The following is a 27,179-nucleotide window of genomic DNA, read 5'->3' as shown; positions in this document are numbered from 1 at the left end:
AAATCGAAAAATATTAACAATAAGTTTTGTGCAAATGCATTATAAAACTGAGTTAAAAAAAATTACCCTATTGAAAATCCCCACATGCGATCCTATATATATATGATTCCATATAGGTTCCTTTATATAAATTGTTATGAAATCCTAGGTCCACATAGGAATCCACATAAAACTCCATGTAAAATCATATATGATATTGGGACACAATTTGGTGTATGATTTCATGTAGGAATTTATGATGTTGTTTCTACATTGAAATCTATGTGAATTCCTACATTATTTTCTACAATTTTTCTGGCATATTATTTTTGTCAATTTCATTCATAATCAACTCACATCAAATGTTATAAAAAATATATAAAATTCTAAAGATTTCCTAATATGAGGTCTTACATACAAGTGTTAATATAGGAAACCATATGGGATTTCTTACATATGATTTCACATGGATTTGAACATAGGAAATCACATGGGATTTCATGTAGATTCTGAAATATCAACCTAAGATTTCACATGGATTTATATATAGGAAACAATATAGGATTTCATGTAGTAAATTTCAGTTGACTGCTTTATGTAGAAGGCAGTTAACAAAAATAAAAAATTATTTAATTAAAAATTAAATAATATTACTGCAATTTATCTGAAAAAAAAAAATTTGTGCTTTGCAAAACACCTTCTGAGTTAGAGTCTCAGCTTATATAGTATTCAAGAATGATCTCAACTATATAGAAATCCATGTGAGAACATATATACACGGAGAGAAATCTGCTGCGATTTGCGCATGAGCAAGTCCATAGGAATATAGCATGGACACTTCCAAGCAAAAACCATAAGATTCCATCTGAATATCAGGTGAGACTCATACAATAATACCTCGCTCACTTAGGATTTTTGCTTGAAAGCGTCTGTTACTATATTCCTAAGGACATGCTCATGCGTAAATCGCACCAGATTTCTCTCCGTGTAGGATCTTATAAAAGATACTACATACGATTCTACATGGATTCTTACATACATGACGGTATTCCTATATAGTGAATTCTTACATGAGATCCTATGTAGGAATCCATGTGAGAACATATACAGGATCTTATGTAAGATACTACATAAGATTCTACATGGATTCCGTAATAATCATTTTTATGAAATTTTTTTCTCTTTAAAAAGAATGAAATCATTAAAAAATATTTCTGTATAAAAAAAGTTGTAATTATTATTGCAGAATTTAGAAATACTATATAAAATCATTTATCTATAAGAAATAAAATGTTTTTAATTCACAGTAAATACATTACATTTTTTAATGTACATAATAAAGAATTTCGTTCACAAAGTAAAAATATTTAAAAATTTTAGTACAAATTCAATCCCTTAAGATTGTATAGCGCAAGGCATTATAAGAATTCTATAAAAGTAAACATAATCTAAAAGAAGTGAGCATAAAGCAAGTAGATTGGTATGTCTCTAAAGATCGGATTGCAAAGTAACTGCAGTAATTTCAATTATTTCTTCCCGACGTCACAAGGGTTTGGAAAATTCTCCACACTCACAAAGAGCTGAGTGTAGCTCTTTACGATCCACCTGATTACTTATCGAGTGCTCACTGAAACAGAAAATATAATTTATATATTACTTTTAAGTAATTTTAAATTATTTTAAATTACAAATTTTTTAAATTTATAACTATAACGTATGCATAGTAAACAAATATATATGTACATTTTATTAACTCTCCCTGTCATTAAGAAGGGTTCGATGATTCATTTACAAAAAAATTTGACTTAACTTAATACTATATTTACAAAGCACACCTTATTTTAGTAATTAACCTAATTTCTATAAAATCATACAGTTCCTTTTGCCCTTATATTGTCTTTGTCTCAATTAACACCCACCATTTTATTTTAACCATTTACTCTCTTTTCCCTTCATCTCTACTTCTAATTACACTCCAACTATACTTGGACCTCCCCTATGTTGTAATTTACTTCTCATATTTGCCTATATCCATCCAAACACATTCTCTACTCATCCAAACTTCATTTCCTTTCATTTTCTTTACTTTTGTTTTTGCTTCCAATGACCACCTTATTCTTCACAGAAAAAACTGAACTCGTTTTTAATTCATCTCATTAAGAGATCTGCATCAAAATGAGTGAACAGATAACTTCACGTTACTCAAAATAAACCTGAATAGAAAAACTGTAAAGATACATATAAGGTTACCCCCACAGCACCGAAACTTTCCTAATAAATAGGAATAGTGAAAATTGGCGCAAATTTGATTATCATGGTGAAAACCATGTAAAACCAACAACCACCATCATCATGGTGTTTTTTACGGTTTTCACCATGATAATCAAATTTTCACTATTATTCTCGTAATCAGCACACCAAAATACGTTCCCAGTAAAAAAAAAGAATTAGGAGTAAGCGAAAAGAATTGGCAGTGACTTAAGCTAAATTCGGTTTCGCGTCTAAACCGAATTGTGACGTTACGGTGAATTCTATTTTTCATACCTTGAATTCTTTTTACCTGAATCGATTGAATTTACGTTTGTTAATTCGAGTTGGCATTATAAATGAAAGAAGTGATTGTTCTTAAGTGTAAAAATGCCGATTACGAACAGGAAATATGAAATTTTGTTAAATTGTGAAAAAGATAAATTTGACAGGCATATTTCCTGTTCGTAATCGGCATTTTTACACTTAAGATCAATCACTTTTTAATTTATGATGCCAACTCAAATCAATAAACGTAAATTCAAACGATTCAGGTGAAAAGAATTCAAGGTAAGAAAAAAATAATTCATCGTAACGTCCCAATTCGGCTTAGACGCGAAACCGAATTGAGCTTAAGTCACTGCCAATTCTTTTTTTTACTGGGTTAGTATACCAAGTTTGATTCAAATCGGAGGTGGACCTCTTTCGGAACTTTATTCATAATATGTATCAGAAACAGAATCCCATAATAAAAGTAAACATTATACTCTAGCGCTATTTTAATTTTAACGTAGTTTTATTGTCAGCTCTTGAAGAAGCACATAAGGCTGTCGTAAGGACACGAAAGACAAAAGCCAGGACAAGAAAGGTACGGACAACAACTTTTTTTTGAATTTTTTTTAAGTTCGGTTCTTTTAATTTTTTTCTAAAGCTAAAAATGTGTATTTTCACCACAAAAAATATTGAGATGTTCTTTTTTGTTATTTTCGAGATATTAATTAATTAATGTTAATAAAAAATGAGATATTTCACAGATAAATAAAGTTATTCCAATCCTGAAGGTACAAATTGAAAGCCCGATATGGACTATTTTGGATTAGAGGATTTTTTTATAAAGAATTGCAATGTTAGCCAATTGTTTATTAACAATCCACTAATCCAAAGTACTTCATATAGGGCTCGTTGGATGCAGAATTTTGTGTTCTTTCATTTAGTAACTTCAGAATTACGATACCTTTATTCGTTTATAAAATATATAATTTTTTATTAACATTAATTAATTAATTAACTAATATCTCGAAAATAACAAAAAAGGACATCTCAATATTTTTTGAGGTAAAAAGGAACATTTTTAACTTTCAAAAAAATAATAAATTTTAAAAAAAGACCGAACTTAAAAAAAAAGTCAAAAAAAATTTTGATTTTCAGAAAAAAGGGTCAAAATTTCAATTTTTTGGAAATTTTTTTGCACCATTTGAAAGAGCAGGAGAAAACCTTTCGAAAACATATAGGACAAATTTTTTTCTTCTTTCTGTTTAAAAGTTACAAGCGTCTTCAAGTATTCACTGTTTAAACTTTTTCAAAAAATTTCAACATCCTCCCTCTCTGACAGTTTTTGAAAGAACCTAACAATACTTCGTGGTTAAATTACTCACCCCTAGGGCTAAACTATGTGCAAGTTACAGCCCGATCCGATCAACTTTTTTTTCACTTAGTTCGCTACAGGAATTTTACCCCATATATAGAATCCTACGCGTATATTTAATATTTTAGAATCTTGTAAGGTTTAATAATCATTTACATTATTATTTATTCACTATTATTGTGTTATTAATTATTATCATACTAAAAAACGTTACCTCAAATCATTAAGTTTATGTTTTCTGATATCTCTTGGAGGCTGTCTTGGAGAAGGTACAGAGCATCTGCAGTCACAATGCATAACACAGAGGGCCACACTAGTTGCCAATGTCACAACAAAAGGTGCAGCGAAGAAATGCATAATTGTAGCAACTTGTGTTTCACGACTGTAATCTGCCATTACTATACTTAAGTTAACTCGACTATAATAACAAGGAAATTTTATACCCTCATAACCCAGTTCTCGAGTGAAATTTTCACAATCAACTGATGGCGGATATCCACAACCTTTGATGTTTACCATTAGGACAGCTTCTATTCCAAAAGTATTTGCTGCGAAATTTTAAATTTAATTAACACAGTTTCCAATTATTTCTAAGTCATTCTTTCCAATTATAATAACGTTTAACTCCGCAAACCACACATAATCTAATTTATGCGCAAGCAAAGAATGACAAAACACAATAATATACAAAGATTAATTTTAAGAAAATTTTATTTAAAATTTATGAAAAAAGCTGGTTTGTTTAATGTGCCAACTAAAAAGCTTTAATGGATGATGTTTAATTAATTTACAATCCTATGGATTAAATCATTGAAAGTGAAAAGTGAAAAGAAATAATCAGAATTCAATGTTGGAAACGGCATTTGAAAGCTTATTTTATCACCTTTCAAATGCTTTTTTGAAAATTGTTGTACGATAATTTTTTAGAAGGATATGATAATTTATTTTTAAAAACAACCTTTTTTCAATTGTTGATAACTTAAGAACTATTGACTTTTGAAGAAAATTGTTAAGAGAAAAAATGTTCTTTTTTGTGTGTAGAATTAGGAAAAAAATATTTAAACAATGATTACAGTGGAACCTCGATTATCCGAACCCTCTATTATCCCAACCGAAAAACATTTTATCCGAACTTCTATTATCCGAACTATTTTTTGGTTTCCTGAATTTTAAATTTTATTTTCTCTATTTATTTTATCATTCATTCATTTCTGAGAAGAATGCGTGATTTGGCATCTAAAAAACGAATAGATGCTATCTTTCAAAGCAAAATAACCAAATTTATGCCAAAAAAATCTTAAAAATTTCCGAATTTTCTGAGTTTTTAGTATATTATTAATTAATATATATTTACATGTATGTATATACTTATGTATATTTAAAAACATATGTATTAAGTTAAATATATAGTTCAACTGTACATTTTTTTACTTTAATTATAAAAAAAATTAAAATCTCTATTATCCGAATTTTCGATTATCCGAACCCGGCCTTGCCTAGATTAGTTCGGATAATCGAGGTTCCACTGTATGTATAAAATAATACTGGAATAAATATTGGGATAATTATTATTGGAATAACTACTGGATTAATTACTAAAAATTCCAGTAATTTTTTTTGCAAGATGTATTTTTTCGTAAGAATTTGGGTTACTAATTTTATAATATAAAAAGTTTATTTAAAAAAATATAAAACGATGTGTGTTCTAGAACTAATTTAGATCAAAATTTTCTAAATTATATAATTATACAGCTAAATCAAGTTATTAAGATTTCGGTATTAAAATTGATCCTAACATTCATGCTATAATCTTTAATGTAGCAAATTTTTTCTGACAGAAATAAGCAGACTTATGAGTGTTGAACGGTCTCTGATTTTTTTTGGCAAAGAGAGATTTTTAATGATCACTTTATAAAAACAGCACTGAATGTGAAAATGATAAACATTCATTTTAAAACACTTGTTTCTCAAAACATGAAAACTTTTTACAAAATCGAGCAACATAACAGGATTCTTATCTTATAAATTTCCTAAATCCAAAAGAATATCTGAATCCATGCAAAAACGCGATTTTGCCTATTTACAATTTTGCAAACTCGTTTTTGCATGAATTCGGATAATATTTCGGATTTAGGAAATTTATAAGATAAGAATCCTTGGTATGCTGTTCGATTTTATAAAAAAAAAGTGTCCATATGTTTTGAAAAAAAAAATGTTTTAAAATCAATGTTTATCATTTTCGCGTTTAGTGCTATTTTTATAGAACGATAATTAAAAATCTCTTTTTAGTCAAAAAAATTCAGAGACCGTTCAACATTCTTAAGACAAATTAGCAAGCATATGATGAAGATTGTGCATAATGATTTTAAAACTACTTGGGATAAAAACAAGCGTTTACTCATAATCATTCGTATTATGAGAAGAAACTTTTGCCAGCTAAATAAATCATTTTCATAATTGAATTTGATAAATAAGTTATCTCAATTATAATATCCAAAATAATATTATAGACTATGAAAATATTTTCATAATTGTACATGCATATATATAATAATAATTAAAAAAAAATTTTATTCTTATTATTTTTTAATAGTTATTATTATTATTATTATTTTATTTTTAATAATTAAATTAAAATAAAAGAATGGTCATCACAGTATTAGTGAAACCATTTCTTTCAAAAAAGAGTTAGTCTAAAATCCAATAAATAGGAGAGACATCGGGCAGAAAAAAATTTCGACGAGAAAAAATTTTCGATCACTGCTTATATACCAATCTAATGGCACCTCAACTGCGAGAAACAGTTATGATGTTCGCCCACCCTGTGGCGTTGAGCGAACTAAAGTTCAGAACTGAGCCATAAGCGCAGCGCGGGAACATTTGAAAAATTTGATTTTAATTAGATATTTTATTTTATTTTAAATATGACAAATAATTAATTTAATATATAATTATTAATAACATAATGTCATACTTAATAATTAGTCAATTAATTTTTTCAATGAAAATTTGCCAAAACAAAATTTGTGGCAAAAAAAAATATTACGATAAAGAAAATAATTTTTTTTACAGAGAAATTTTGACAAAAAAAATTATTTTCTCCTCGTTGTATTTTTTTGGGCCACAAATAATTTTTTACTGAGAAAATTTAAAAATAACTAAATTTCTCATCGTAATATTTTTTTTGACCACAAATTTTTTTTGGCAAATTTTCGTTAAAAAAAATTAATTAACTAATTACAAAGTATGGCATAATGTTATTAATAATTATTTATCACATTAATTATTTATTAAGTTAATTAGGGTCAACCGGGGTAAATCCGAACGCTTTTCGTAAGTTTCAACAATAACATAAGTTTTTTCTTTAAAAAAAAAAATACTTCCGGTATTCTGGTGCATGAAGTTGTTACTTTACTTCCATAGAACAATTTTATGGGGTAGCAAATTTTTTTGATAAATTACAATCGCAGGAAACTTAGCGTTCGTATTTACCTCGATACTTTGCAACTTTCCTAAAATACCGGGGTAAATACGAACGCCACTGTATTTCAGAAAAATCTTAGGGAAAATAAATTTAAAGTATTGCAATTGTTAAACTTATATAAAAACTCAAAAAAAATACGATAATAAACCTATTATGTAATAATGCATCATATATAAATACAAAAATCAAACAGGTTAAAAATTAAAATGCATTACACAATTAAAACCTTCAATAACTTTATCAAATCATAACGGATTTTTGCAAAACTTGGTACAGAAAGTATTTTAGAGTGATTGAATGTAAATACAAAAATAAAAGTCAAATTTTTTAAATTCAAAATGGCGGACTTTCCTAAAACTTATTTTTAAAAATGATGACCCTGAAACCCCCCGAGTAACAATTTTCGAGCGAATCCAATGAATTTTTTAATTCTCGTCCGCCATTTTGAATTTTGAAAAACTGACTTCAAATTGGTAATTACCCAGGTGCGAATTTCGGTCGGCCGCCAGAGTTGGTTCGTCGGCCCATGGTCGGCCCAACTCTGGCTGCCGACCGGTCGGCAGCCAGAGTTGGGCCGACCATGGTAAATATTTGCACCCAAAGTTGGGCCGACTATGGCTGCCGACGTCGGCAGTCACAGTTGGGCCGACCATTGCAGCCATAGTTGGGCCGACTATGGGGGATTATGGTCGGCACAACCTTGGCAGCCATAGTTGGGCCAACCTTGGCTGCCATAGTTGGGCCGACCAGGGGGGGTAATGGTCGGTCCAACTATGGCAGCCACAGTTGGGCCAACCATGGCTGCCATAGTTGGGCCGACCATGGGGGTAATGGTCGGCACAACCTTGGCAGCCATGGTTGGCCCAACTGTGGCTGCCATAGTTGGGCCGACCATTCTTCCTCATAGTCGGTCCAACTATGGCAGCCACAGTTGGGCCGACTAAGGGGAAAATGGTTGGCACAACCTTGGCAGCCATAGTTGGGCCGACCATGGGGGACAATGGTCGGTACGACCTTGGCAGCCAAGGTCGGTCCAACCTTGGCTGCCATAGTTGGGCCGACCATTCTTCCCCATAGTCGGCCAAACTATGGCAGCCACAGTTGGGCCGACTAGGGGGAGAATGGTCGGCATGACTTTGAAATCATCAGTGGCGAATCCTCAAGTGTAATAAAGTTTGGAGAAATGTGTTAAGTTATTTTTTTCCAAGAACTTTTCAACCAACTTTATTATTATTTTTTTATTATTATTATATTGTACTGAAGCCATTTTTAATTATTAAAATATAAATACATAACAATTTACACGCAAAATTTATTTCCAATTGACTTTTTTTTTACCGCATGTATCAATAATAATAGAATAAACTATCAATTAGTAAAAGCTCAAAGTATCTAAAATAAAAATTTATTTAATTGTTACATAATTTTTATTTATTTTGAAATTAAAAGTTTTATATAAATAATTTTCTTATCTAAATTGTTTTATTTTTAGATTAATTTTTTTTTCATTATTATAATTAACATTTTATTTTTATTTCAATTTTCTGAAGAGACAGTCGGCCCGTCCAAGGCCCATAGTTGGGCCGACCATCATAAAGTAAATTTCTCTCCTACCATTGACAAATGTAAAATGTTTTTGTTAATTTACTTGTAATTGATTAATTTAAAAAGAAAAAAGGTTATATGTGATTAATTTATTATTTTGAATTACTAACTTTAATTTTTTTCAAGCTGTAGCTTATAACATTTATTTTTCTCCGTGACTCATATGTCATTGCGTAGTGTAGTGGTTAGCGTATTAGACTGCGGTGCGTTAGGTTGCGAGTTCGATCCCTGCGAGCGTTAAAAATTTTAATTTGTATATATGTATGTTTACGATTGCGTTTAGTGTTTAAGTATATAAAATAAATGTATAATGAATTTAAAATGATTACTAATATATGTTATTTGTATAACAAATTTTTATATTTTAATGTTTATGGTCGGCAAAATTTTAGCTGCCAAGGTTGGCCCAACCATGGCAGCCATAGTCGGGCCGACTATGGCTGCCGACCGTCAAGTTGGATGGTCGGCAGCCAAGGTCGGCCCAACTATGGTACCCATAGTTGGCCCGACTTAGTCGACCATAGGTCGGCCGACGTTATCAATTCGCTAGTTGGCCCGACCATCGGCAGCCATAGTCGGGCCGACCAAGGCTGCCATAGTTGGGCCGACTATCATAGCCGACGGTCGGCAGCCATAGTCGGGCCGACCATGGCAGCCATAGTTGGGCCGACCTCGGCTGCCTTAGTCGGGCCGACTATGGCTGCCGACCGTCAAGTTGGATGGTCGGCAGCCAAGGTTGGCCCAACTATGGCTGCCATGGTCGGCCCGACTATGGCTGCCGACCGTCGGCAAGGATGGTCGGCCCAACTAGGGCAGCCTTGGTCGGCCCGACTATGGTACCCATAGTCGGTCCAACTTAGTCGACCATAGGTCGGCCGACGTTATCAATTCGCTAGTTGGCCCGACCTCTGGCTGCCCGAGGTGGGCCGACCATGCACATGGTCGGCCCGACCATGGGCCGACCGACAATTCGCACCTGGGTAGCGACCCCAAAAACCGTTGAATACCAAATTTTATTAAGATCCTGAAAAACTTTTTTCAACAAACCATTTGGCAAAAAAATTGAAACACTCCTTCGAGAGAACAGAGATTAAGTTTCTGCTTATTAATTACTAACGAGGATACGTATAGAAAGAAAAACTTTTTTCTATGTACTTTTATAATGTTAAAATAATAGTGTAATCAAATAAAAACAATTTTGTGTGGCTCTGATGTAAAAAAAAATTATTGAAAATACCGTTCGGATTTACCCCGGTTTTCCAATTTTCCTGGGTAAATACGAACGGTCTGATATTATTAATAAAATTTTACAGAAGGCAAAAATGAAAAATAGTTTCTGTTCTAGTATTCATAACAAACAATTATAAATAATAAAATAAATTTTTAGCTTCTTTTTCTTCAAATACGAGACAAAATACTGAAAGAGTGTCATCTTTGATTTTCAATCTTTTTTGCAATACTCGTTATCTTTGTTTATGCTGTTGCTAATTAACAAACGAAAAATAGGATAATACTTAGAATCTCTTGAAGAGGATCTGAGGTAAAAATTCTCATATCGAACTTATTTTTAAAAATTTTAATTAAGCTGAAATAATTAGCGTTCGGATTTACCCCCCGTTCGGATTTACCCCGGCTGACCCTATTTGTCATATTTAAAATAAAATAAAATATCTAATAAAATCAAATTTTTCAAATGTTCCCGCGCTGCGCTGATGGCTCAGCTCTGGACTTTAGTTCGCTCAACGCCACAGGGAGGGCGAACATCATAACTGTTTCTCGCAGTTGAGGTTCCATTAGATTGGTATATAAGCAGTGATCGAAAATTTTTTCTCGTCGAAATTTTTTTCTTCCCGATGTCTCTCCTATTTATTGGATTTGAGACAAACTCTTTTTTGGAAGAAATGGTTTCACTAATAATGTGATGACCATTTTTTTTATTTTAATTTAATTATTAAAAATAAAATAATAATAATAATAACGATTAAAAAAAAATAAATTTTTTTTTAAATTATTGATTTTTTAAATTATTATTAAAATTTTTATTATTGGCTAATTATTGGTTGCCAATAATTTGCCAATGATGGTTGCCAATCATTGGCATCGGCGAGGTCAGCCCTTGACTTTACCAATAATGATCCATTATTGGGTGCCATTATTGAAATTATACTGGCATCCCTAGCTCCCATTATTGGTCCATTAATACGCCAATGGTATTTTTCCCATTGGGAGGGTTCTACTGTAGTAAAAAATTTATTAATAAATCACACAGATCTAATATTGCATGCATACTAAAGACGTACATGCAAAAATACACACTCACACACATACACTCTTTGGAAACTGTGTTTTACATACTCATCATTGAGCTAGTGGATAGAGTTGAAAGTAAAGAAGTGTCATTTGTGATGGTTTCATTTGTAACACTTGAATTTGACCACGGATCATAAGTTACGTATATATGAGTACACTTGTATACATCACTGGTGCAACCTTCTCTACAAGAACTCCAGGTACAATTGAACAAACCAGCAAGATCTTCTCTTCGTAAAGTAGTACATGTGACTGGTTCAGGGGAAAAATCGGCGGCTAATGTACTTATTGCTGGATCAACATATAATGGCACCAAGAAGAGTAGAGCAGCACCACCTGATGTAGCAACCAAGGCTAATGCAGATGTGGCATAAAAATTAAAACGTTGACGAAATGTACGTCGTGGAGGACGTCGACGAGATGTATTAAATCCAAATTCTAATAATTTATGACGTCGTTGTTCTTGGTCCTTTAAATTGCAATTATCTAAATTATTTTGGCACTGACTACAACTAGCATCCAATAGAAGTTCAGAACTACTCCCGTGCATTCTTACTGGCAGACTGGATACAATTTTTATATTGTTTAGCAAATTTAATTTAAATCGATTAAATGTTTTTAACATGTAACATTATATAAATAACGCTATTTCTGATGAACATGTCTTAATTTATCATCTTACATGACTTAAATCATTTATAGACGTAACTTTTCTTCTATTCAATAAAATCACCATTGCATTATTTGAAAATATTCCGTGTATACATAATAAATTCTTCATATCTTATATGCATATATTTCTACATACTCATGTATATATATGTATTATTGATGGACGAGCATTAGAAGGCAGTGAATATTTGTTAATATATTATGTTTGTATTGTCTTTCAATTACTGCAGTAACTATTTCCTAAACAGAGAGTATTTTATGGATCTTATAATTCTATTCAATTTCTTATTTTCATATTTCAATATTTCTTTTTTAATATAAAGATGTAAAAAAAACTCGTAGAGTTATAACAATAAAATATCAATTCCTTTTATATTCTTTAAAACATATTAATCGTTCTCATAAATATTTTTTGTTTTATTATAAATCATTCAACATTAAAAAACCAAGCATATTCGAAATTATTGAGGTCAATATACCTCAATTAATCATAATTATCAACTAATAGTAATTTGCACAAGTGTTTACTAATAGATGGTTTCAAAGAATAACTAGAGTTATACAACTTCTTTTTAAAAACAAACATTTTTTGTTATCAATACTTTAATAGTAACATGTTAACACTTGAATATTTTTATGATGTCATCTATATTATATTTGTAACTCCTTATGCATTGTCCACTTTTGAGATCATTTTTTTTACATATAATATCAAATACAAGAAATCTATTGATTCTTTACATTAATTTAGAAATAGTTAATACACTTCCAGTTTTTATAATATAGTATATTATATAATAAAACTTAATGTAGTCAAATTTAATGTCACATGAATTTTTATTTAATTTTCTAGTTAATACACTTCCTATTTTTTATTTATCCGTTAAGTTACATTGTGAAAAATTAATGTAATTATAGTGATACTTGTCAAAGTTTTTTAATAATATGATTAATTCTATTATTATTGAAAAACATAGCGGTAAATATTATACCGCATTTATATAAATTTGAAACTATCAACTTTACACGATTCTCGAGTTAAAATGCGACTGCCCTCACTGATTTACCTTTCTTGGTATATACTTCGATAGGGCGGGGTTGCTTTAACGCGTGCGCCACCCTACTCACCCAGATATTTCATTGTTTACAATTTTCAATATATAATAAGTAAATTCAATAGGCTCTATAATTGATTTAAATTGTAACTATCTAAAACTAATTTCCAACAATAAACAAAAATTTCAATTATAAAATAAAGCCAAAAATGAAAGATAAATATTCCAATTAGGTGGCTATATTAAAATGACTAAATGGAATTAAAATACTCATAAATTAATTTATTTGCAATTCCCGTATGTTAAATTTAATATATCGCAGTGTGATAATATATTTAATATACCTTTTTATTATGCTATAAAATACAGTCGTATATTATTTTAAAGTATACGACATATATAACTTGTTTTTATTAATATTAATAAACCTGCAATTATATATAACATTTTAAGATACATATGAGTATATTACATTTAAAGTATGTATATATGATTGATATTTTTTATGTAAATATCGTCGTCGTAAAAACTCACGTTTTTGTCAGTACACTGGTTTTTGTACGTAAAATAGTTTTAACAATTAAGAAAAATTAATACTGTAAACTAAAATTTCTGTTAATTGCTGTTAGAATGTTATTTGTTCATGTCTCTATAAGGAAAATTACACTGTGCTAGTTCAAAAAATGAATAAACTGGGCATATAGTGTATTAACCCTTAGACAGTAAGGTGATTTTTGACCTACGTTGACTGTAATCATGGGTCACTCGTGTCCGACGCTTTAAAAAGTGCTTTAAAGTGCTTTAAGGTATTAGTCGCGCGCCGGCTCTAACCAAAAGTTTGTCTTGAGTCTGACTCAGTCTGTGCTTAGCAAGAGGTATAGTTCTGAGTCAAACTTTTTGAAGGGTACAGGTAAGTTTCACTCAGAGCGCCGCGTTCTCGCACGTGTAGAACTAAAGTTTTGATCGCGGCAACGTCGCAATCTGAATATTATTAAAAAAAATTCAAATATGCTTCTTTAAAAGCTATTTTTGAATTATTTATGATTAATAATTATGTATATAAATGCTTAAACTTTTTAAAAGTATGAGACTTACTAAGAATAATTAATAATTAAAGATGTGAATATTATTAAAAAAAATTCAAGTATGCTTCTTTGAAACTAATTTTTAATTATTTATAATTAATATTTACATCAATAATGTATTATAAATTGGTTTATAAAGTAAAAAATAAATATTTCATCAAAAAATGTTTTTATTTCTTAACTGTTGAAATATAACCAACCAATTTAACGTTTCTCATTCTTATTTTTCTTAAAATATATGATTTAATTTAAAAAATTGAGAATTACTTAATACTAATCTATGTTGTGAAATTTTAAATATATTATTTTTTTATTCTACTCTATGAGATATTCCTACTTTCTAACTGTGTACTTTGCATGATTTTGAATTTTGTATGCATTCGCGCGCTACAGCGTTGCCAAGTTTACTGCTTTCCAGCAGTGGAACTTCATATAATTTAAAATTTTGTTAACTTTCTCCTAATATATTTATAGTTTGGTACGGTCAAAAAATTTCAGTTTTTTTGTAGGCATTCGTTTCATGAGAATGTATTATGTGGTAGTTTTATTTTAAAATCTGACGACTGGTTTTCATTTAAATAATTATAAAGCAAATTCCTTACATGCATTAGGTGCTCCGTCCATGTAAAAAGTATCAACTTTGAAATGATATTTTAAAGCTTAGGAACGGTCAAAATCGATGGGATTGGTCTTATTTTGTAGATAATTATGTCAGAAACACTCATGCAAAATTTAAAAAATATCTGACGAAAATGATTTTACGCGACTAATACCTTAAATATCGGACAATATTTATAATTTTGCATTAACTATCCTAGAATAAGAACCAATCATTATATTGTTGAAATTTTCATTTGTTTAAACAAACAAAAACAGAAAAAAAATTGTTTTTTATCAAAAAATCATAACTTTTAATAAAATCAATATTTTTTAAAATTTCGAACGTGAGAGTAAAGCTTAAGAGTGATAGTTTAAGGGAAAAAATACTGAAAATCTTTATAAATAAAATAAATGCTTAAGTTTTGAGAATGAAAATCATGTTTTTTCAATGTACGTGAAAAAGGTACAAATTACAATAAATGGAAATATTATTTTTTAATCTTTATTAACTTTAAAAATTACAATTAAATGACATTGTATTATTTTTTAATTTTTATTAACATTAAAATTTTTTTTTAAATCGTCATTTTATAAAAAATAAATAAAAATCGTCTAAAAATAAACATCAGAACTAAAAAATAAATTATTTAACAAAAAAATCAAAATTTAAAATAAAAACTAGAATTTAGCAAAATAGTTATTTATGATACAAGTGCGTAAAGTGAGTGATTATACGAGTGTGACGTTTGCAGCACGAGACGAAGCCGAGTGGTGCAAATCACACGAGTATAATCAGATTTACGCACGTGTATCACACAATATTTTTTTCATCACCCACCTCTAAAGTTAAGTACCTATTATGAAGAATTCCAACTTTCTATTAGAATAATTTCGATTGTATAGAATTAAATAAATCAATCGAAGATCAGGAAAAATATCATTAAGCAGGAGTGTATAAATTTAAAAGTAAAGTTCTTTTTTTAATTTTGTAGTTTTGTATGGTCTAAAATAATCCTTATATTATGTGAGAAAAATTTCGGTGCGTAAAGTAAATTTCAGTGCGTAAAGTGAATCACTTTACTCACCGTTTGAAAAAGAGCTTCTTTACACACACATTTCGGTGTGTAAAATTTAACTTTAGAGGTTAGTGTTGCAAAAAATACTTTACTTAACATTCCACACTTTGGCACTGTAAACATGGGTCACTCGTGCACTTTTCAAAATACGATTGGTTCCTGTAACTACTGTTTATACATTAAACCTTTGGCACTTATGGAACATGTAACTCATTAATGTACAATTTTTTACAATATAGTTTGACCGACCTCCCTCATCCGAGATAGCAAGAGGTGTCACTTTTTCAAAGGCACGAGTGACCCATGTTTATAGCTTACGGGTGAACGTAATTTGGTACTGGATTGATACCTTTGTTTTTCATGGAATCATATTATTTTCATACATTATTATATATATGATATGTCCTATGGCAGCTAAATTCAAAACTGATGTCCATTTTTTGTCAAACTTAAGGTAAAGTATTATTATAATTTAATTTTTGCTTTTAAAAAATTAATATTAAAAATGTAGTTGTCACAGCTTGTCTTCTATGAGATGTCAGGAATGAGCCGTTTTCTTTTTCTCATTTATACTTGATATTATTTGTAATACACCCATTTAAAATTGTAAAATTTTATTACTATCAAAATTGCGTAAATAAAAAATTACGCCCTGAAAAACATCATATGAGGATCTTGTTCTCTATGATCAAATTCCAGAACTTTTAACAATCGTATTTTAAATTCACCATGTTCTCGGAAGATAAATTCAATTCTTGAGTTTCAGAATCCTCTTCTTCAACATTTTCTTCTAAGTTCACACTGTCCGCTGTTTCTGTAGATTCGAACACTTTAGACAGGAACAATAGTTGGTCATGGAAGACATATTTTTTCGATGTCGATGCACCAAAGCCACTTCTTTTACTGCTTTGCAAGTTCTTTTTAGACCTTACAAAGGAATTGCGAAGATTATTCTTCCTTTTCATAACGACGTTAACTGCAACAATAAAAGTGAAATATTGCTATAAAACAAACAGTGAAAATAACTATTTTTTTAGGTATCTTGCAAGCGGATGTACTTTTACTGATCTGCACTACAACTTCAAAATTGGCATTTCAACGGCAAAAAAGATAGTTACAAAAGTTTGCTCACCAATCTGGTTAATCATGTAAGACGAATGCATCCCTGAACTTACAACAGAAAGATGGGAAACAATAAGTTCAGTTTTTGAAAAGGTTGCAAATTTTCCACATTGCCTGGGTGCAGTTGATGGAAAACTTATTCGATTGGTTTGTTTTTTGAAAAGTGTATCCATGTATTTCAACTACAAAGGATATTTTTCCGTGGTTTTAATGGCAGTTGCAGTCTCTCAATACCGCTACAAAAAAGGAAGTCTCTGGAAAGGGATTGAATCTAAATCAATCCAATTGACAGAAGAGAAATGTTTAAGAGGCACAACAAGAAAGTGCCCTATTTTCTAGTTGAAGATGAAGCATTTGGGCTACATAAACATTTACTGAGGCCATATAGGGGATCAAATTTAACGCTAAAAAAAAGAATCTTCAACTACAGATTATGAATGTTGAATGTGCTTTTGAAATTTTAACCAATAAATGGCGAATTTTCCACCGTCCTCTGAACCTACGTTTGGCTTTAGCTATTACTATTATCAAAGCTTGTGTTGTTCTTCACAATTTTGTCCGTGATAGGGACGGATTTGTGCCAGAGCACACTGAAACAATCGTTGGATTTACCAGCCGATGACTCTGTACGAGGTGGTATTGCAGTAAATACTGTCAGAGACGTATTAAGCAATTCTTTGTATCAAATAATGGCTCTGTACCTTGGCAAATAAACAAAATATAATTTCGATAATAGTTTATTTTCTTTAACCCTTTAAGGACGGGGCGGGCACTTTTCTACACTTAGAGGACATGGAGTAGATATAAAATTTGACATACTTACTGTACGTGGATTTCTTTCCGCCATCAATTGTAATGAAATCCGCATTTAATAACTCGCACACTTGTTGCCATGCACTTCTCCTTTCATTTCGATTTTTATATAAATCCACTATTTTATCTCAAAGAGCTAGTCTTATTTGAACTAAAGGAATTAATATATCATTGTCTACGTTTTCACACATTTTGTCCGTGAACTGAACGCGGCAAATGCACGAGAACTACTGACAATTAACAATGGAAAATCGTTTACTGCAAAATACTGCACTAATGACAACCTAATAATATTTTCATTATGGAGTTAACAAACACACCTTTTCTGAAAGCTGTTCAATGTCAAAAAGTATTTTACCTCTATGGTTTTGAAAAAAAATTGTTAAAAAAAATTAATTTGTTTACACAAATTGTTATAAACAAATAAGAAAAACATTTAAATTTTTCATTTGTCTAATAGAGTTCACGTCGAATTGGAAAAACTAACTGAATCTATGAACGTCGAACGACAAATTGTCGGACAGTGTGCAAGCATTCATTGCTTTCCATAACACAATTGTAAATTCCCGTATAAGATCACTTATGGTTTCTCATATGAGATACTACATGAGATCTTACGAGAATCCTATATGGAAACTCATGAGAAAAATCTCATGAGTGTCCATATAGAATTCTATATGAGATATCACATAGGATCCCACATGGGATTTTAAAATTCAATTAACTTCACACTTAATATTTACCATGAGTTTTTATATGAGTGAATCTAACTGAATAAAGAAATTTTTTGTTTGAGACAGCTGCTGTACCAAAATTTTTTCAGTGTAGTAGTTATTTTTTTAAAAATATGAGACATATTTTAGGTTTTAAACATAAAATATTTTTGCTTTGTTTAAAATGAACTCAAAATTTTGTCCAATTTTGCGTGTCTCTCACTGTTTTTGAGATATTCACAAATTTTATTTTTCAAATTTCGACCCCATATGAGATCCTATATGGAATCCTGTATGGACACTGATGAGATTCTTCTTACAAGATGTCCTTTTAAGATTTCGTATAGAATCTCATGTCACTTCTATAACTGACGGGCTAAAGCGAATCAGATGGGAAAGTTGTCTGCTTAAAAAAAAGTCAAATATTTTCCAAGACAAAAATTTTTATTTGCAAATCGAAACCTGTTGGTAATTTTTAAACTTTAGCCAATAAAAAATTAACGAAAAAGTTAAAAAATCAACTAAAAATATTGGAAGTTTTTTAGTCTTTTAAGATTGTATTACATTATATATTGTAAAGATTGTAAAGATATGATTTTCAGCTTTAGAATTAAAAAATTGAAATCAAACTAAAATTAAGAAAATTAGGTTTCTTACACATCAACATCAATAAAAACGGTATTTAGTTATAAGATGAGGTTTTCAGTGTGTTCGAATTATTATATATATATATACAATTCTTTTTAGTTTGTATTACCCATGCACCCTCCACTAGGTGTAATATAAAGTTCTTTAATTTCGTTTTTTATATTACAATGTTATTTCTAGAAGAGGAAATTTTACGAATTAAAGTATACAATTCTACGACACACTCGCAAAATCTGTATTTGCTAAAATATTTTCCTTCTAAAAGATTCTTTCATTTTCGTGTCGTTGTTGAGTAATGCAAGAATAATGGATTTTTATATTCTTATTATTTACAATTTTTATTAAACTTTCTAATAGGCAGACTTATTTGCTTGATATCCATCTGAGAAAAGAAAATGTATCATTACATTAATTCCTGATAATATCTATATAAAAATGAGGTATTTGAAAAATTTAATTAATTAAGATTTCAGATATTCAAAAGAGACAAGAAAAAGTGTGCAAACTAGAGCAAGTGATATATGAATTACGCATTAATTTTAAAAGACGGAACGAAAAAATTACAGAAGCATTTTTAAAGATACACTTGAAAACTTCAAATGTAGATTGACATTATTTCAAACTATTTAATGATTGTATTTAATAAATCTTATTCTTACATTTTTTATTAGTATTTTTATATAATGAATCTATGAAACATTTAAATATTTTTTTAAATAATTTTTACCTTAGTTTTTTTTTACTTTATTTCACAATGGTTAATGGATTCCATATAATAGCCAATGTGTCAATGTTCTTAATTTTTTTTCTTCGTGTATATCATCATTAACATTAACAATTTTTTCAAATTTATGTCTTTCGTTTGAGCTCCATTGGTCTAACGGGTTCATAGACTGCAGTATCATGCTTGGTATAATTATGTCATAATACAAGAAAATCTGAAATTTAATACCAAATATTTTAATTAATTCTACGTTTCATTATTAAAAGTAATAATTTATTTTCCTATTGTAATTACAAAGTAATTTAAATTATATTTGAAGACAGTAATCTTCTTACATCTGAAGTGCATGCAATTTTTTTCGAGTAACCAGAGACAATGCAAATAAACTTAAATCCCTAGTTGATAAACTTCTAGAATCTTCTTACCACTGCCAAAAAGTTTTGAATTAAAATTTTTCATCAGATAGCAGTCACAAGAAGAAAAGAATAAAAACTTCGTATATCACGAATGGTTTTATAGGATAAAGATATTTTTACTAATAATATTAATAATAATTATAAAGAGGAGGCCTAAGACGATTGTTTGGTATTAAATGATAAATATTTATTACTGTTAATTAGTTCCGAAAAAACTGTTCTTTTTAAAGGATTAAAATATAGTAAAACCCCCGTATATCGAACCCGCATAATAATCCCTAATAACTTGTGTTTTCCGCATTAATCCTACGGAATTTGTTATGAAAAGGAATTTGTTTAATTCTACTAACAAGTATTATTCAGTCAAAACTTCCAAATGAAGAATTTCGTATAAAACAAAGTTAACAGACCTTATTATTAAATGTGTTGAAGACAAAAGAAGGTTTGGCAGTTTTTGAAGAAACATGATACATTCCTGTACAAAATGCTCTTACAGTTTGTTCAAACTGAAAACGCACACTGTTTCTCTGTTGATCAAGAATGTATGTTTGTCCATCCCATGTGCAAGCTATAATTTCATCAGCACCATCTCTTGTAACGTCTAATCGACATAAGGCAAAAATATGATGATCGACTTGCATTGACCTAAAAATGTAATATCGCTCATTTATAATTAAATTATGTTTTAACATATTTTTGACGTTTGCTCTTTTCTTGATGCAAAAAAATATGGATCATACCATAAAATTATTTCATTGCGAACAAGCATAATTGTGCCATCTAATGTTGCGAGAGCATAAGATTTTCCACTTAAATGTTCTTTTTGGTTTATATCTGTAGATTTATCATGTTCTTGAAATGTTTTTTTAATACATTTTATATCATTATTATTATTTAACAAATTATTGTTAGAGTAATTAGGTGTGTCATCGCAAAATATTGGTTCCTCATTACTTATAGAAATATATTCTCCTAAGATTACATTTCCGCCAACAGTATTTCCATCAACTTGATCAATTCCTTGCACTTTTTTCTTGTAACGAAGCCATGGAGAATCTTTTTTTAAAGACAATGAATCTTTTCCTAAAAATAAAATTGAAATTATAATAAACGAGGTTCAAAAATAGCTTACAGGAATCAAATCTCAATGGATTTTATTACACATTTTAAATGCAAGTAACAAAAATTGCATTTTGAAATTTTTGCGTTTTAAAGTTTTAAATATAATGTTAACATTCTAAAAATTATCTCAAATTATAATATAATTAATTAATTACATTGACAATAAAAAAATAATGTTTAAAAGGCGTTACTTAAACTACCTACTTATAAATAAATTCTATAAACAAATACCTAATTTTATCTTTCTACAGATAAATTGTTTAAAATTTAATTGTTGTCTATTCCACTTAATAAGAAATTAACATAATTTTCTTTGCAAATATTACTATATTCAAATAATTAAATAAGCAAATAAACATTTTTTTAATAAAAAATGTTTTTCTTCTTGAAATTACGTAATTTATTTTAATAGTGAAAGATATAAATACATTTAAATTTTAGAAGGTACTTAAAAATAAAAATTGAACATTTAGTTTTATTTCTGAATGTAATAAAGCAATAAATTTTGTAGAACAATAAAATAAAAAAATATAAATTCATGTGAGGAATGCAAATAGTTTTTAAAATAAGAACTCTAGTATTATTTGTTGAAGTGTGTATGTGTGAATAAGAAATCTGTGAAGAAACATGAAAATATGAATAAAAAAAAATAATATATTTATTAAAAAATAATACAATAATTTGTCTATACAACATGACCTTTTTCGAAATTCACATAATTCCATTGACCCGACATTTAACGAAAATATAAGAAAAAGAAAATAATAAATAATATTCTATTTTAGACGAATTCAGCAAACGCTAACGTATATTCTTATGCAAGCACGTAAAATAAATCGTGCTTTTCTATTAAAATGGCCATATGTGCCGACAAAATATAGAATCTAATGTGTAACAGTTAAGCCGAATGACATTATGAGTTTTATAAAGGTATTAATTTGCGCTGCATTAAAAGAATTAAAATTCTGTGCATTTCTTTCCGAGAGTTGTTTAAGTTCTAATAAAGCAATGTGCCTTACAAAATATATTATCGTTTAATTTCGAAATCTGAATCATTTTCTTTTACCAAACCAATAGGTTATGGTTCCAATCCAATTCCAAATTATGAGATATGTTAAAGTGTTGTTTAGTTTACTAGTTTATTTTGTAAGTGTATTCCAAGGAATTAAGTCGTTAATATTTATAAAAATTTTCTATGTCCCTTTTGACACACAGACAATACGAAATTATAAAATATATTTTATATTAAAGTAAAAATTATTTAAAAATCAATGGTAAAAGTTAAATAATCCTAATATTATTATTTTTCGAGAAAGTAAAAATTTTTGGAAATAAAAGTCAGTTAAAGGAAAATGATTGACATGTAGACAATGACATTGTTCTCGGCGAGCGTTAGAAACGGAATTAGAGAGAGAAAAATAGCTTTATCCTTAGATTATAATTTAAATGTAATTAGTTATCGAAAAATAGATGCCGCGAAAAATCCAAATAGAGGGAGAAATTGGCGATAAGAAATACATAGGGGAAGCACCCTGCGTAAAAGGGTGAGAGAAACTCGCGGATTCTCGCTCAATCAATTTAAAATTTCCTACTCACATTTGAATTTTACTTATCCCGAAAAATTAAAGGTAGAGACGCGACTATATAAGCCGAGGAAATGCACATTTCTGTCTCTTTTGATCTGAATAGTCAAGTCTTTTGAACTTGGAAGTACTGATTGCTAGGGGCTTTCTAACGATTTCTACACGGAAAGAAAAGGTATCGTTGTCCCCCTGGCGGATTCGATTTGCGTAATGTCTACTTAACTAAGCGGACTTTAGGTAGACATTAGGTAGACATGTAAAAAAACGTATAAAAAAGCTATTAATCGACTTATTATGATAAAAAAAAGTTGATAAAAGTGTAAATGAATGTTTATAGAGTAAATTCGTACAAAATTTGTAATTAATAAAGCAATAAATAATTAATAATGAATGGAAATGTGCGCGAGGTACCTGATCAGTTCAGCTGTACAATTATTTTCGTGCTATTTTCATGAAAAGAATATAAATTAACGGCAAAAACAATTGATATTTATAAAAAAGTGTAAAATTGATTTAATTTTATTGTTTGCAATACGAATTATTAAATAATAATTAAGTTTTTATCAAATGTGAATAGTGTTGTGAAAACCTGTGAAAACTAATGAGTTACTACATTACCGATCGCATATGAGAGATGGCGCCACCAGTTTTTACAATACAGTGCGAGCATGTTTTCTTCCAAGCTTTTGCTTTGAAAGAAAATAAAAAGTGAATTTTAAAATGCAGAATAAAGTTATACAAATAATTATTGATTTCATAATTGTTTCTCGTCCAAAATTACGGACATGATTGCAGCTTTTTTGTTACACTCATCGAGAACTTTTTATTATCATATGCGATCGGTAATGTAGTAACTCATTAGTTTTCACAACACTATTCACATTTGATAAAAACTTAATTATTATTTAATAATTCGTATTGCAAACAATAAAATTAAATCAATTTTACACTTTTTTATAAATATCAATTGTTTTTGCAGTTAATTTATATTCTTTTCATGAAAATAGCACGAAAATAATTGTACAGCTGAACTGATCAGGTACCTCGCGCACATTTCCATTCATTATTAATTATTTATTGCTTTATTAATTACAAATTTTGTACGAATTTACTCTATAAACATTCATTTACCCTTTTATCAACTTTTTTTTATCATAATAAGTCGATTAATAGCTTTTTTATACGTTTTTTTACATGTCTACCTAATGTCTACCTAAAGTCCGCTTAGTTAAGTAGACATTACGCAAATCGAATCCGCCAGGGCCCAACCATAAAAATATTGTTGGTCATAATATTGTTGAGGCATCCATACATATAGCTTAAGCAGCTTTCAGTATGGATACATTGACAAAAAATAATGGTTGTGTCAACCATATAATATTTGTACCTATGATATGGATATATCAACCATAGCTTTAGTTGAGGTAACAATACTGGTTCGGATTTTAACAATTTTGTTATCCTATCCATTTTTGAATTGCTAAGGCCCCTATAGACGCCTGCGCACCTTGTCTGCGCGGTGCTGCAATATATTACATCTATATTACTCGCATTAATTCCAAGCGTCGCGAAACGTGTATATGTTCGCAGTCCTAAACATTTTCTATAATCATTTAAGAATTATATTGATCCCGGTTAATGTGTTTTTAAGTTAAAAAATGGAAGCTGAGTGCATTGATTTCCTTAAAAAAATAGGCTTCGAAGTTGACTGCGTCCTTTTAAACAATTTACATTCACCTTTCCCAGTCATAATTTGTAAATGGGGAAATTCTTCAATGTTTACGACACTTAGGCACGCACTATAATTATAATACTATAATAAAAGGTGCGATACGATTGTTTATTTTGTTAACGAATTTGTATTTGGCGATTATTTCAAAAAAATGAATACGTTTTTATAGGACTCAATGTTTTAAATTAATCAAAAACAACCTTATTGATAATATTAAACAAATAAAATAAACATAAATTGTAACCATATAAAATGGTTGCTTCAACAATATTAATATGGTACACTATAAATAATGGTCGAAGCATCAATTAAAAATGGTTGTCACATCCATATTAGCATTTGTATGTTTTCCAAATATATGGTTCCCACAGCCATATATTCTAGTTATGCTAACAATTTAAAGCTAGCTATTTAATATGGCTGGAGCAACCGGAGGTATGGTTGGGACGTATTTTTCAATATAATATGGTTGAGACAACCAAAGGTATGGCTGTGGCAACCATTGATTTTTTTCCGTGTACCAATGCGATCAGTATCTTCTGGGAGAAAAAGATAAAAATGATTTAATCGTAAAAAGAAATTATTTTTTAAAATTATTGATTTTGTAAAACCAAATGTCAGGAGCTTTCGTAAGATATCTACCAACAAGAGTGGTTTGCAAACTTAATAATAAAAATTACTCACGGAGAAAAATCACTCGTCAGTAGCTTTCTAACGATTTCTACCAACACGACTGATTTTTCAAAGTAGTAATAAATAAATTTTATTATTCAACTACAATGTACAAAATCAAATAAGCAAATCTTCAAAGTCAAGCCACGGAGAATCAATGGTCAGGAGTTTTCTATAACGATTTCTACCATCACTATTGATTTTCCAAGAGTGATATCAAAGATTAAATTGTAATTCTTGTTTAATATTCTTATAAACCATATGAATTGAAATAGGCGATCCACATGACAATTTGAAAGATTAAAGCATAAGAGATGATCCCCATAAACCCAGATGTTAGTTAGATTAGGATATAAGTAATTTATTTAATTTAATTATCTAGCAGGGTTTTTCCGAGATAAATTCATTAAAGTTAAGTGAAAATATAGTAATTGAGCCTCCAAATTCTATAATTCGCCCGACGCTCGGACGGACGCTCTATTGGTAGTCGGGTAGAAGCGAGCGTCAATGGCTCTCTCGCTGCTACCCGACTACCAATAGAGCGTCCGTCCGGGCGTCGGGCGAGTTATAGAATTGGAAGGCTCAATTTAACAATTCATTGTTAAATTATAGTAAATGAATTTAAGTTTAATTCTTTTATACAAAAAGAGAAAAGTAAGACCAGAATTAGGTGAAACTAACCCTTAAATTTAGGTTAGGTAAAAATTTATATTATTGTTTAAAATAATTTGTTTAAAAAATGTCTTTTTTACAACACATGAACGTTTCTCGCGTTCTTTTTAACCCCGCCTAACACAAGAAATCTAACCTTTCTTGTCCGCCGGGATTTTTTTTTCCCTAGGGAAGAGAAAGAGGGAAAATAAGACAAATTCAGCTGTAAAAACTGAAAAAATCGCATCACTGTTGTGAGAACAATGTTTTTGGAACAGATTTATCTAACCTCGACAACCATTCAACCAATCAAAAACGATGTCTCATGTCACGTGACGAATGCAGGCAAAAATTCTGACGCAAGCGTAGTTCTCAATTTACTACGCCGGGCTAACGCTGTGTATTCGTAATATTACGTTTAATCGCGCTTCTCAAAACAAAGTGTGTTTATATTGTGTTTTGTGTATTAAAATACGAAAAAAAACAACAGCAAAGGAATCTGATAGTGAAGACAAAGATCATGGATACACACCGCCTGAACTACGGGCAATAGCTGAATCTGCAAGTACAGCATTGTTGCCAGAAAAGTCAAAAAGTGTTTACGAACTCGAGTATACTAAATACACAACATGGAGAAAATCACATGAAGCAACTGCGACAAGTCAAAATGTGTTGTTGGCTTATTTTAAAATTTTATCTGAAAAGTACAAATCAACGACTCTCTGGTCAACTCATTCCAAGTTGAAAAGCATGATTTCTATTAAAGAAAAAATTAATATATCGATTTATGCGGATTTAAATGCTTTTTTAAAGAGACAAAGTCGTGACGATTCAGAAAAGAAAAAATCTTATGTACTTGAAACCGAAGATGTAAAAAACTTTCTTGCAAACGCGCCTGATGACAAGCATCTACTTTCAAAGGTACGTAAATAAATATAACTATTAAAATACAGGAATTACATATTGTCGCCTATTTTACCTATTTCATTAAATCATCACCTGTTTGACTTTTCTGAAATGTAAACGTTAATCTATCAAAATATTAATCAATTAAAAATTCAAGTAATCCAAATTTTGACAAATTAAAAATTCAATTGTACCACGTTCCAATGAATAGAAAATTCAATTATTTCAAATTTTAGTCAATTAAAAATTTAATTATTCTAAATTTTAGTCGTTTTAATCAATTAAAAATTCAATAATTCAAAACTTAAATTAAATAAAA

General features: G+C 29.6%; 2 protein-coding genes across 2 annotated transcripts in view; both read right to left on the bottom strand.

Moving 5' to 3' along the window:
• Positions 1 to 1,242: 1,242 nt before the first annotated feature.
• Positions 1,243 to 13,009, bottom strand: LOC127279417 (uncharacterized). The gene is made up of 3 exons (XM_051301763.1): positions 11,316 to 13,009; positions 4,086 to 4,419; positions 1,243 to 1,606 (listed from the first exon to the last, which is right to left on the bottom strand). The coding sequence occupies exons 1-3, from the start codon at positions 11,893 to 11,895 to the stop codon at positions 1,522 to 1,524; spliced, it is 999 nt and encodes a 332-aa protein (XP_051157720.1). The 5' UTR covers positions 11,896 to 13,009; the 3' UTR covers positions 1,243 to 1,521.
• A 5,822-nt stretch (positions 13,010 to 18,831) lies between these two features.
• The window catches only part of LOC127279402 (KICSTOR complex protein ITFG2-like), a 49,666-nt gene continuing 41,318 nt past the window's right edge, over positions 18,832 to 27,179 (bottom strand). Inside the window, exons 5-8 of the mRNA XM_051301735.1 lie at positions 20,935 to 21,277; positions 20,605 to 20,839; positions 19,782 to 19,992; positions 18,832 to 19,436 (exon numbers count right to left, since the gene is read on the bottom strand). Coding sequence (XP_051157692.1) covers positions 19,813 to 19,992; positions 20,605 to 20,839; positions 20,935 to 21,277 — 758 coding nt within the window. The 3' untranslated portion in view covers positions 18,832 to 19,436; positions 19,782 to 19,812. The remainder of the gene's footprint in view (positions 19,437 to 19,781; positions 19,993 to 20,604; positions 20,840 to 20,934; positions 21,278 to 27,179) is intronic.

The sequence above is a fragment of the Leptopilina boulardi genome, unplaced genomic scaffold, assembly GCF_019393585.1.
Source record: "Leptopilina boulardi isolate dan_hultmark-lab unplaced genomic scaffold, ZJU_Lbou_2.1 LbouV2_216, whole genome shotgun sequence".
Taxonomy (NCBI): domain Eukaryota; kingdom Metazoa; phylum Arthropoda; class Insecta; order Hymenoptera; family Figitidae; genus Leptopilina; species Leptopilina boulardi.
The sequence above is the reverse complement of the archived record's forward strand: the minus strand, read 5'-3'. Positions and strand labels throughout refer to the sequence as shown.